General features: G+C 37.4%; 2 protein-coding genes across 2 annotated transcripts; one reads left to right on the forward strand and one right to left on the reverse strand.

Moving 5' to 3' along the window:
* LOC18591290 (transmembrane protein 147) lies at positions 29-2,814 on the reverse strand. Its single transcript, XM_007017338.2, has 7 exons — positions 2,601-2,814; positions 2,159-2,228; positions 1,987-2,046; positions 1,566-1,680; positions 913-1,028; positions 565-689; positions 29-459 (listed from the first exon to the last, which is right to left on the reverse strand). Exons 1-7 carry the CDS (start codon positions 2,675-2,677, stop codon positions 336-338), a joined length of 687 nt encoding a protein of 228 aa, XP_007017400.1. The 5' UTR covers positions 2,678-2,814; the 3' UTR covers positions 29-335.
* LOC18591291 (probable transcription factor KAN4) lies at positions 9,712-13,354 on the forward strand. Its single transcript, XM_007017339.2, has 6 exons — positions 9,712-10,988; positions 11,150-11,226; positions 11,470-11,506; positions 11,736-11,886; positions 12,821-12,908; positions 13,011-13,354. Exons 1-6 carry the CDS (start codon positions 10,529-10,531, stop codon positions 13,182-13,184), a joined length of 987 nt encoding a protein of 328 aa, XP_007017401.2. The 5' UTR covers positions 9,712-10,528; the 3' UTR covers positions 13,185-13,354.

Consider the following 13,539-nt stretch of genomic DNA (forward strand, 5'->3'; position numbering starts at 1 on the left):
GAAATAATTGGGAAATCACATGAATAAATTAGCATGTAAGAGAAACTGCCCTGTTCTTGAAACTTGTGTTAAGCATGCAAGGGTCCTTGTGGTAAAGGAACGGAACAATAAAGCTACCAAACTCTACATCAAAAATCTTTTCTCTACTTTCCTGGAGATACAAAATTTAAGTTTTGTGCCTTAGGTAAAATCTATGGACTAACGTTATGATAATTGAACTTTAAAAGTAGACAACAAAGCAGCCTGGGGGAAAAGAACTGATTAGGAAAGAATAATTGATAGTTATCAAACATCTCTTCGATCACCAGGCGGGGGGAGGGAATAAGCTGTGGTCCTCATGCAGAGGGCCTTTGGCATGCTGAAAATAATTGCCAACTAATGAAAGCCATCACCAGAGATGTGAACAATTCAAAGCCCACCACCTTTGGAAAGTGCCATCCCAATCCTCGCCTTAGATAGCTGCGGAAATTTAGCAAAGGAAAATTGTCACGAGAAGGTTAAATTGTGGCCAAGCAGAAACGAGGAGAAAGTTGTGGACAGATGCAGTGACAAGTTAAAACAGACCTAGTAATGGATGGCATGGTTGCAACAATGCCAGCACATGCATATATTATGGGAATTAAAGTCTTGGGCTTGTTCTTGCGAAGCCACATCAAAGATCCCAATGCTGCAAGAGATATACTCAACACCTGAAGTGAGAAAAGGATAGAGATGCCCATCAGGAGAGAGATAAATTGTAAGTTTGCTTTTGCTTAAACAAACCACAATTCTAAAATCTTGCTGTTACACAATCATTATTCTAATTTCTCAACCCCTTTCCAAATAAACTACTTGTTGTCTGATATAGAATCGAGAATGCCCAACAAGACAGCTGCAAAAGAAATGTTCCAACCATTAAAGAAATAAACATACCAGATTAGCATTTGCTTCCAGGCCTTGCAGAATGTAATCCCAAGTGAATTCTAGTCCTCTAGCTCCCACCCAAAGGGGTGCCAATCTATGTAGAACAGAATCAGCAAATGCCCATCCTATCCACATGGAAAGAAATAAGCCATTGTGCTGATTTTATAAAGGCAAGTGAAAAGATCCATGAAAAATCAGCTAGATGAAACTCATCTCGATGTTATCATATATAAATTTATCCATCTATTAGGCATATCATTACTGAACTCAAATTTTAATCCTCAGGGCAAAACTAGCATCAAATATTCACTAAAAACAGAAGAGGCAATGCTAATCCAGATCAATGTATTACTCTTCGGATACTTCAAAATGGAATACTAAGTGATTTCAAGCTTCTTGAACTGAATTTAGTATGACCATTCTATTAATATTATGATATTTAATTTACTTGTAATAAAGATAAAGCTTTGCTCCTAGTGATTCAACTCATCTTTAAATTAGATGATCTGATGAATGATGATCTTCAGGGTCAAAAACCATAAAAAGCAAAATAAGGTTCCATTTTTATTTTGTATTTGGACAGGGGGAGGGGGGGGGGGGTGGTTATTCGGAAGCAGGCAAAGCTGAATCTCAACTCAAATGATCGAGTCAATTACACTCACCAAGTCCAACAGCTTGAAATTTATGATTTTGAGAGATGTTCCTGTGATACAATTGTGTTAAGGCAAAATAAAGTCCGGCAACATCTATGAAACCAATCAGTGCTTTCAAAAGTTCCTGAAAATGCATAAGCAATACAACTGTTAATAAGCTGCTATTCATAGACATTCATAAAGACTCATGGCAGTATTACAGGCGACATCACTAACACACCCTTATGCAAAACTGCAGACAAGAGAGTAAAGTTTTCACATTATTTTCTAGCTAACTTTAACATCTGGGTTATCTTCAACCGATCCACAAAAACTACATCCTACTGCCAAAATCTAGAATCAAAATTTCTAAACAAGTTCATTAGCGCAACAATCGCATTCCTCCATGTAGCTCCCAATTTCAGAACTAAAAACATGGAAATACAAATACCTGGTATGGATCAAAGCCATCATTCTCAGACACCTTCAAAAACGTGGCCAGGCAAACAAGCTGCCAGCATATAAAGAAAACCAAAATAACTATCCAAACAGCATCCATAAGAAACACGAGATTACAGTTTAACCAGTAATTCAGCTACATTTATTTTACCAGTTCTACTGACCTTTACCAGAGCTGTTCCGAGATAAACAAGGGCAGCCTTAACAGAGGTACCAAGAGTATCATACTCCGATCTGCATAAACATGATTTACTGTGAATAGACAGAATTATATGTTAACAAATGCTATAATATGGTAGAAAAAAACACTTCTCCTCAACAATTTTAACTAAATTTTCAAAAAATCTCGATAGTAGATAATTTTTTCTATAGATCTTAGCTCAATTTTCTTATAGCGGAGAAGAAAAGGAATCTATTCGATCGAGACACTTCGTTTTCCAACTTCGAACGAACGGATCGAGGTTTGAGATTCGCTAGAGCCCAGTTTCATTACATATTACGAAATAAAGACATTAAAAAAAAAAAGAGATACAGAGATTTCAATCGATTCATAGATCACAAAATCACATGAAAACGAGGTAGCAATCAAGCAAAAGAGGGACGTACAAGGGAGTGGCGGAGTAGTAGACGGCGTGAGGGCCGAAGGTGAGAATCGCACAGTTGAAGAAGTGAAACACCGTCATTTCTCTTCCCCCCTTTCCTCTTTCCCCTAAGTTTCAATCTGATCGCAACTCTACTGAGCAAGCGATGATTTGTTTGTCTCGCTCTTGTTCCTTTCTGACGAATTTCTTCTTAGATTTCTACCTGGACATTCCGGACCCTGCTCTACAAGAACGAGGCATAGCTTTTTCATATTGGGCCGGGAAAGAACCCGCTACCTTTCAGGCCCCTTGGAAAAGCTATTCCGGGTTTGGGCTAAATCTTTCGGGTTATATAGGCCCACAAGAAGCTATTTGGGCTCTAATACACCGGTTTCTGGGTTATGAGCCCGTGGGAATAGCACGAAATTATAAAATAAAAGATAACTTTTCTCATCTCGTAAATGTTGTTATTTTCATATTAAAATTTAGATATATTTTAATTTAAATTTGGTATTTGATTTTATAATGTTACTTAGTTTTTGGATGGAAATTTAGTCATTTTATAATAGGGGTTTGCACATTTTCTCATACTTATACGTTAGTACAATTTGCATACGTTTATACTTGTTCTCAAAGTGATTAATTAAACTATAAATCGATTTAATTTATTTTTTGTTTTAAATGGAATTTTCTTGATTTGGTATAAATACGAGCATGACCTACTAAGTAGCTCAGTGTACATTTTCTTTTAAAAGGTAATATTTTCGTTTATTAATTGAAAATGAAATTACAGGAATACCGAAACCGTAAATAGGTATTTTAATCCTATCCTAATTCCTAGAACAACATTTTGACCTTTTTAGAAGGACTTCTTTGATGATTCTACTTTTTGGCCATTGTCTTTATCTTACATATTAATCTTGAGGTGTTCTTGGTGTTATAATGGTACCCCAGCAATATTTGAAGTTTCGTTTGTCCATCATTTGAAATATGACAATATATACCTTTTATGTAGGGTCTCGGTTTTTGTCAATCTATCAATGAACGAATTTGTTTCTCTTGAAATATAATCGAAGGGTGAATCGAAAATTTTGTTCTTGTAATCTTGTAATTATGTGTCGAGAAAGATTACAAATGATTGTTAATGCCCTTTCCCATCGCCAAACATTTTCCACCGATACTTCATTTAACAATATCAACTTATGAGATTCCAGGGCCGTCTCATATCTCAAGCTGTCCTTTCTCTGTTTGAACCATTTCTATCTATGACTAATCATCCCTAGCTTGGGCTTCTAGATTACCACTTTATTATTCTAGGGGTGGCTGGTTGCTGTGAGGCTCTTCCCAAGCTACACTTGGATTCAATCTGCTTAATGGGTTAAACAGTCTTAATCATTTCTAGATTTTCATTTGAATTTGTCAGCTTGTTTTTTTCTCTCAAGCCACCAGAAAGGAAACCATCAAACTCCAAATTTTTTAAACTGATCTTATATATGTATATATGTCCCAAATTAAAGCCTGTCTTAGCCGGTAAGATATTTTCTATCAGTATAAAAACAAAATTATGGTATTTGGTATGTACTTTTATTATTCATTGTGCCATCCTAGCCAATGCCTGATCATGGAGATTGGACAAGAAGTTAAAAGGCTAGAGAGCTGGCACATGCTGTTGACAAACTGGAAAGCTGACCATTCTAATCACTACTCTTTAGTGTTGAAGTCATTTTCATGGTAATTATTTAACAGGGAAAAATGTGTATTAAGGTCATCTTGACAATGCTTTTTCAGTATAAAGTTCAAAGGTTTTGAATCTAATAATTTATATACGTCATGGGGATGTTTTTATTCCTTCATGAAAGGGAAATGGAAGAATTTTAATTACTTGATGTTGACATTGTCAGGTTTTAGTTTTCTCACATTCTATTAATGAGGTGTTTGACAATTGACAAGGAAAAAGGAGCATTCTTTCTGGCAATATTAGAAAGGGTCAGAACAAGGTAAGAGAAAGGGTGAGGAAAAAAACACACAAGCTTTTTGGACCCAAAGATGAAAGAACGATTGTGTGTAGATGTGGTCCTTGAGGTCCATGACAAAACTATACGAAAGACAGTGTCACGGGAATGTTGACAAAGTTATCCTCCCGGAAAATACAATAGGGGGAAGGGAAGGGAATTTATTACTCCATTGAATCGGAGATAGGACTGTGCATGAGGTCATCAAGATGCAATGCTAGCTCTTCACCCTTTTGCCATTTATGTTGAATGAGCAGCACAAAATTTGGCTGTATGAAGCCATGTTTTCCTTGTATTTTTCCTATCTTTTGCATATAGATGACGACCATACCACTCTGGGAAATGGAAAATGACCTCGAGGATAACCCCATTAAGACTGAGAAAAAGTGGGATCACAGAGTGGGAGAAAATTTTTGACAGGTTATTTGCCAACAATCGCATTCTTCCAAAGTTATTCCAGTTCTTTTTCTTTTATTTCCTGTTAATGATAACCTGAGAAAGAGCATGAATCTATGATCAATCTATGTACTGATAAAGTCACATCCTAACAGCATTTACTTCAATTTTCCAGCTTCAGAAGGAAGAACTGCGAGATGCCTGGCTAGGAACACTTTAAACTAAAAGAGGTAGGTAATTTCTGGGTAAATTAATTGCTACTAGCTACCCATTACAACATAAAATATGATCAATTTGACTCTCTTGATTTACCATTTAATTTAGTCGGGTAAGCTTTTTTTTTCCCACTGCATCAAGACTTTTATGAGGGGGGCAGACGATTTCTGAGTGGCCACTGTGAAATCCCAACAAAGAACTGATTGAGGGCACATGATCTGCCCTGGAAGTGGGTCATGTGACCCAAAAGTACAATCCCAGCTCCAAGTTTTTAATCAAGAAAACTGATCAATACACCTGTTGAAACTTTGTGGGCAAAAAAACCCCATACAAATGGGGGAACTAACCCTACATACACATGACAAATCATCTTCATCCCACCCTAATTATTTACAATCTTCACTTTCTGCTTTTTGTGAGAGTGTTTCTTAGGCTACTTTTAACTGATACGGCCTCCATCTGCCCCTTGCTGCATCCTTTCTGTCTGATTAATTGCTCGGCTCCACTCTATCATTTTTCCAGTTCATGCATTAGGATGGTTTGTACCATCTTTTTCTTTCTTCTCTTTTTTTTTTCTTGGGGTCAATTCCAAATTTCATTTAAATCGATGATATGATATATAAAGGGAGAAAGAGGGGACAGGTCTCTTTATTTGCTTTCTTAGGTGGCCAGGCAGGCAGGCAGGCATCCTGCAAATTCCCATCAGCTTTCAGTTTACACTTAACCCGAAAACCATCCTTGGACTGAGACTCAGAACACCAGATAAAAGGGGTTTTCTTCAATGAATTGAATGAATGCCATTCTTCATTGAATTTCGATTTGATCAAATTTTGTTTAATATCTGAGTCGATCGACAGCATGGTCAGTACTCTATTTCGCTTTCGTGATGGTATTGATGATCACCAAGCTGAGCTGAGGCAAGTTGACAAACCAATTAGTGAGGCTCTAGGATAGTAGCATCAAGATCGGAATTCAAAATCTATGTAGAAAATATATATAAACAAAGAAGATAAGATTTCAAGTCTCAAGGGCTGATATCGTGTTCGACTTTATTTTATTAGTTTGAGGCTTCAGCCGCTACAAAAAAAATTGTTAGGGTTGCGTAGGGTCTGACTTCATTCACCTTGGTAAATAAAGGTACTAATTGACTTCATTAATTTTATGGGGACCCTATCTTTTGCTCTGATATATTGAACCTACCCCTTTTTGCGGGCAAAAAAAGTTAGCGTAAACCCATCTGATCTCTTTGAATTACATTCACCATCATTGATCAATTATTGAACTTTATAATGATGGTTTTTGACCAAGTTGGGTAGTTTCTAGCTGATTAAGATCTTAATTACAGTTACAGTCCTGCTTTCTTCTGTCATGCAAGAGCATCAAAAGTGTCATACAGATTAAGACAGAAGAAAATTCTTACAGGAACCAGTGGAAAGGATTGGGAGCCTGGGGTTTTGTTTCTCTTTGTTTTGTATATAGTATATGTGATGTAATGTCGTGGCGCACGTCAGCCTAAACGGCGTTGATTTCGGTGATTCCTTCCTTTCTCTTTTGTCTTTCTCTCGCAAATACTCAAAGAGAGTGGGAGAAGGTGATATTCAAATTCCAAAGCAAACATACACATGCCCTGCTAACCTAATCTCACGAATCACCATGAAGAAGCTAATATTCTTCCCAATGGAATGGACATTTTTTTAATCTCCAAGACAAACTATATATGAAAAGAATGAAACTTGCATGATTTGCAGATCAGTATTTGGTCTTTAATGCTGGACTGATCTTCTGTTCAACTCCAAAGAATAAAAAATCAAAACTTACCCACACTTTGCTGAATCAAGTTGATCTTTTAGTGTTGTTTTAGGCTTAAATTTTGTACAACTGGGTAGTCATGCATGTGATTTACAGAACTGGTGAGAAATTAGATGACCATGAATGTGGGGTTAGCTAAGCTATAGGAAGGCTTGACATATTTAGGTATGAAGCTATGATTAGGACCTTGAATTTTATTTTTCTTTGGTGGCCGACAGGCATTTACCAGCAAATAATTTGGTAGTAATTAACAATAGTAACATGTCTGTTCTTGCTTCATCTGCACTGCAACCATATCATTTCTTCTTATTTAAGCGGACAAACATCACATTAAAAAACATTTACACATCATGTTAAAACCATAGCTACCAACTGGGGGAAGGTCCTTTGAACCCTAGCTATTAAAAATTACAAGATATATTACTCCAAAACTCATATAAAAACCATGAGAGTAATGTTGAAAGATTTCATGAATAGAAAAAAGGGTTCTTATAAGACAAACACATGGAATATGGAATATAGCCCAAAGCATTTGACAACATTGCAAGTGAGCCATAGAGAGACATGTTGACCGGATATTACCCCACTGCAAACGTATTAATTCAATAATCCAAAGGCACACACACAAAGAGAGAGAGAGAGAGAGAGAGAGAGAGAGAGAGCACTAGGTACTCGAATAAACTAGCAGAAGAAACCAAAAAGAGTTTTCCATTTCCCGGAGAATCTAGAGCGCATCAGGCGCTGACCATGGCTTGGAAAACTATTAACAAATGATTAAAGGCATTTAAACACGATCATAGTATATTAATTAAATCTTTTTGCCTTCTAGTCATCTTGTTGTTATTGTTAGATCAGCCCCTTTTGTGGGATTAAACAAAGGGAGAAGAGGGCCATGGGGGTTCGAGAAATGGGAATAAATTAAGGGGAAAATTCAGCAAATAAAACGGGGGTTAGAGAAAGAAAGAACAAGAGAAGAGAACAAAAGAAGAGATTAAGACCTAGACAAGGTCACGTCCGTAAGGTCACGTGATCAGAACCATGTCGACGCCGAGGAATATGGTCTTTTTTATTACATGATGATTTGTTTATTTTTTTTTAATTATTTCATAAATTTGGGTTTGCGGGTTTCCACGCGCGGGTGGGGCTCGACAGGAGTGCGGTTTTAGGTTCAAACAGGAATATTTGGACACGGAGAGGGAATATTGGGCATCCGGGTAGCTTACACATTAGACAAATACTACCCGTTGAATTCAACGCTTAAGTTGGGGCAGTGTCTTCCCCTTCCTACTTGCTTCCGTTCATGTGCTCGAAACGCGCCTTACACTCTAAATTTGTACTACATAAGTATATTTCTGACATAATATTCAAAGAATATCTTGAATTATTTAAGAAAATCTAAATAAGTTCCTTAATCAAGTCTCTGTATTTTGTTTTGGATCAATTAAATTTTTATGATTAATTATTAATTAAAATATTATTTATCATTTTATGACGTTGCACGAGTATGAAGGGTGAAAATATATTACATGGACATGTTATCACGGAACCATTACCTTCTTCTCAAAAAATTAATTTGATGAAATATGTAACACCATTGCTTATTAGCCACCGAAGAACTTCCCTACCTACCTACTTATTTTATGTCTGAAATACTTAACGTAACAATATCATCATATCATAATAACATATTACGTTATTATCTATAATGACATATCAACATAACATATCAGAATCATGTAATATAAATGATAAGTGATATTATTTTATTTGAATCAACTATTAATCTTATGGGGAAAATCACTATTTTGAATATAATGGACTAAGGGCGCGTGGGAAAGTAAACAGTACAAAATTTTAAAATGAATATAGGCCAAGGGAAGAGTTGCATGTGGGTCTGCGACCCTGGTGTCGCCGGACACCCCAGCCAATCTGACACTGCTCCTCTCTTAATAGTCCCTGCTCCATATTCCTTCCCTCCTTATTACTCACAAGACCAATTTATTTTTGCACTTCTTCCCCCCACATATAATTTTCTGATCTCTGGCTAGGCAACGTCTTCGCACGTGTACAGCCCGATGCTCATTGGCATTTCCAGGGGTTTTTCCTACGTGCCCAGCAGGACTCTAACACTACTCTAAGCACAAGAGTTTTCCTATAGGGCACTTGACTCGAGAGCTGGCAATGGTCGGTTTAATCACGAGTTTGTAGTATATCTGGGGCGAACCCCTACCTCTACTACCCTGTTTTTGCTGCTTTCAAGCATAAAATCCAGTAGCTTAATAGTAATCAGGGTTATATGGTAACACAAGAGAAAAAGGGTAAGTATGTTTTGGTATATATAGCAAGGAATTAATGATAATTATTGTGATTAATTAAGTTTGTCGCTTTGTTAAATCTGTCAAAGATGATATCAACGTCGCAGCTGCTTAAGCCTAACATCATCTGTTAGGCAGTAAGCTTTCAAAGAGGAAGAAAAAATGGTGAGAGGGTTTATGCCACGTCTGCATGGAAAAGACCTAATAAAAGCAGCGGATGAGAACATGTATATATATATTTGGCCTGCCAGTCAATCCTTGTTCAAGAAATGAAAACGGGAATATTCTAATTCTAGGAAAAGCTAGGAAAATAAATAAGTAAGATAATGTGGAAATGGACACAAAAAGAGTAGGGGAGGGAATTTAAATGGGGGGTCGCGATCCTTCAACAAGGTAGAGAGAAGACTGTCTAGAGAGAGAGAAAGAAAGACTCAATTTCCATTCCAAATATTCCATTGAATAGTACCCTTTTTTTTGTGCTTTTGTTTTCTCGAATTCCAACCAACCCCTGCATAAACCACCATTTACATCCCTGCACCTCCTTTTTCATTCCCCATTATAAAGAAAAGGGAGGAACCGACCCCTCCTTCCTCTCTCTCTCTCTCTCTTTCTTTCTTTCTTTCTCTCACTTGCTGTTTCTCTAGGGGAAAGGTCCTCTGATCCTTTCTGCATCCGTAAATTCACAAGTTGCCCTTTTCACTAACTTTTTCCTTCAAACCATCATCCCCAAAAAAACTTCTGTTACTTACTTTCTCTGTTCCTGCATTTTTTAAATCTGACTGGTTGTAGTCTCTGGAATTCCTTAGTCTCTGGGTCTATTTTTTATTTTACATCTGATCTTTTCTATCAACCCTAGAGGGATCCTAGTAAAAAGCCTATATCCTCTTCCCTTGCTCGCTCTTTCTCCCACAACACCCATGCAAATCATGAGGCACTCATGATATAATCACAACACTTCCCCTCCCGTTCCTTTTCGGCTGTCTTCATTTCTTTGCCTTCGAAGTTCTAAACCCCCTTTTTCCTGTCGATTTTCCTTTCCTTTTTTCTTTTTATATTTGGCAGTGCCTTGCTTACACTTCTCTTCATTCATTCTCTCTATTTTAATCTCTTGTCTCTGCTAGCATATACCTCCTGCAGGGTTTTCTTTTCTTTTTTTTTTGCTCATCTCCTGCAGGGCTTTTGACTAAGATCTTCACCTTTTCCTCATGTTCACAAGCTCAAACAATATAATGAGAATCACGCCTTTGCCTGATCTATCCTTGCAGATTAGCCCACCGTCCGTTTCAGATTGTAAGGCTAAGGAAATGGCCTACGATGGGTTACCAAGAAAATCAATCTATAGTGATAGGAGCTCAACGACTGATTCTGGCAGCAGCGGCAGCGATTTGAGCCATGAAAATGGATACAGTAATCCTGGTCCTGGAGAGCCCACGTTGAGCTTAGGGTTTGAAATGGCAGATTTGGGTCCTCCCCATTTACAGCTACCAAGAAACCTTAATCATCATCAGCATCAATATCAGCCTCAAATCTATAGTCGTGATTTCAAGAGAAATGCAAGAATGATTAATGGAGTGAAAAGAAGCATCAGAGCTCCCAGAATGAGATGGACTACAACCCTTCATGCTCATTTTGTTCATGCAGTCCAGCTTCTCGGAGGCCATGAAAGTAATACTACTTCACAATTTAAGATATCTTCTCATCTATAATTTGTTTTTTAGAATCTATTTACATTTTTTTTCTCTCTCTTTTACCTGTTAGTGCAAAATGGAAATATTTGTTGGAAAAAGCATAACAAGTTTACATCTTTACATTGGCAACTGTCACAGGAGCAACACCAAAGTCTGTCTTAGAGTTGATGAATGTCAAGGATCTAACCCTAGCTCACGTGAAGAGTCACTTGCAGGTGGGGTTACTGTGCGCAATCTTCATTTCTTTGAACTTATATATCAGAATTGTTAATACTATTATTTATTGATTTTCCATAGTTGTTTTGGCACCTTTATCGTGTTCTATATTTGTATTTCTATGATTCAACTGTAGTGGGTGTGGAGAAACAAGGGGTAAGGACAAAAGGGCATCTAGATGGTAATCTTACCAATGTAGACTTTTTTCTCATTATCTCTATGGGTGTTCTGTGTTCATGCAGATGTATAGAACAGTGAAGAGCACTGACAAAGGATCAGGTAATTGGATTTTCCCTTCTAGGACTACACCATTTCATTTATCTTCTATTATTTCTATTAATTTGTTTAAGAGCTGGAGTATGACAGAAAGCTCTATCGTTTGATCCACTATTACCCACTAAAACAGAACCGTTTGGAACTATTAGACTGACTTGAGTCTGTATATGAATTATTTGTTGGGTGTCTGATAAAGCAAGAGCAGTGCCTCAATCTATCATGGGTGTTTCAGGTCAAGGGCAGACAGAAATGAGTTTGAACCAAAGGACAGGGATTGTTGATTTGGATGGAAGACTATCATGCGGAAAAGCTGATACCAACCCTTCTTATTCTCTCAAACCATCATCACCCTCATCACAACCGACACCACAAAGGACCCAAAGGTGAGGCCATCTGCAACACCCGATCTCCTCTCTGTTTCCTTTTCAATTTCTTTTATATTAACAAGCTGCATCATATCTTCTCTATCTTCACAATGCTAAAGATAAAATGCATTAACTCTATACGATCGTACATGCACGCATATACACATATCTTCGGCCTTGGAGTACTGTTTCGGTCCAACATGTTGTCTGTCATTGTTTATGGTGTAGATAGATAAGACCATTCTATTAACTAGGGTCTCAAGTACATAGATTTTGATGAAGATGACCTAGGGTTTTTTTAGATAAGCTAAGCTTTTACGTGTGCCCTTCCACGCAGCTCTCACCCGTTAGATTTCGATTGTATTAATCCCAACATCTTCTAAAAGTCAAGGACTTAATTTTGTTCAAATCTCAATGCTGCCATAATCTGACGGCCATTTCTTCAGCTACAGTCTACAAGAATCACCCCCTAAACTTGGCACGACCTTTCTACTTATTTGCTGATCTAGCAATTAATTACTACTAATTAATTGTATCCCTGCTGTTTGCTGCCTCCTTTTGTTGACTTCCCCAAAAGATGGCTTGGCTTATCCCATAAAAACAAGAGTACCATAGAGTTGCATGCTTTTCCATGCTCTACATTATCATATAGAATCAAATTACAGCTAGAGTCTTGATGTTATATATCAAAACCTAAGAGAAGAGAAGATATACTAGATCACAGCATCGATTTTTCTACATCATAATCAACTGTCCAATCATATCTATTTTTCTACACATTTTAGATAAAACTAACACACTCTGTCTATGTTGCAAAGATTTACTTATACATGAAGGGAGATTGGGCTTCACCTATTAATTAGTTGCCAGGGCTGAGTTTGTTTTATCCGTCCTCTTGCTTACGTGACATCTTCTTCTTACTTGGTGTTTGCTATGCTGAATGCGTTTGCAGTGGTTCATGGCTATCCTCAACGAAGACAAATAATTTGAGCATATCAAGCCATGGAAATGGCTTGACTTTTAAACCTAATCATGTTAAGGTATGATTGCATCACCGGAAACAAAATCGAACGTGTAGAAAGTTCGTTTATCTATCATGGTGTTAGTTATCAATCGTATGATTAATTTTGGCTTTGCCATAGGTGGATGGAGACAAGGCAGTCCTCCATGTGTCAGATAGAATGAAGGAGAGGTTGGATTCCAGCTCCTTGTCACCTTCAGACATGTTCCTTAACCTTGAATTCACCCTCGGAAGGCCAAGCTGGCAAATGGACTACGCTGAATCTTCAAATGAGCTAACCCTTCTCAAGTGTTAGACACTATAAAACCAGCCAATATAATGTTTTTTCCTGTGAATTTCGGGGGGGAAATATCTAACTTTCATGAACTTGCTTGTTCCATGTTCTTTAAATTTTGTCTGGAATGAGAAAAAAAAAGTGAAAAAAAGCGTCTGAGTACTCTTTATCACATGAAAAAATTTGCTGTAGCCTTGTGAATGTCGAAGCACTCTCGTTCCATGTAATTTTGATGGCATTGTGGAAAACAAGAACTAGTATAGTAAAAACCAGACAATCATCTTGGTAGTTATGGGCCATGGTCTATTGTCCTGGCTAGAGGTCTGCAGCCTTCCAGGAGGGTCCCCAACAATGAACAGGTGGGTCAAGCCCTAGT

This window comes from Theobroma cacao, chromosome 8 (assembly GCF_000208745.1).
Source record: "Theobroma cacao cultivar B97-61/B2 chromosome 8, Criollo_cocoa_genome_V2, whole genome shotgun sequence".
NCBI classification, from domain to species: domain Eukaryota; kingdom Viridiplantae; phylum Streptophyta; class Magnoliopsida; order Malvales; family Malvaceae; genus Theobroma; species Theobroma cacao.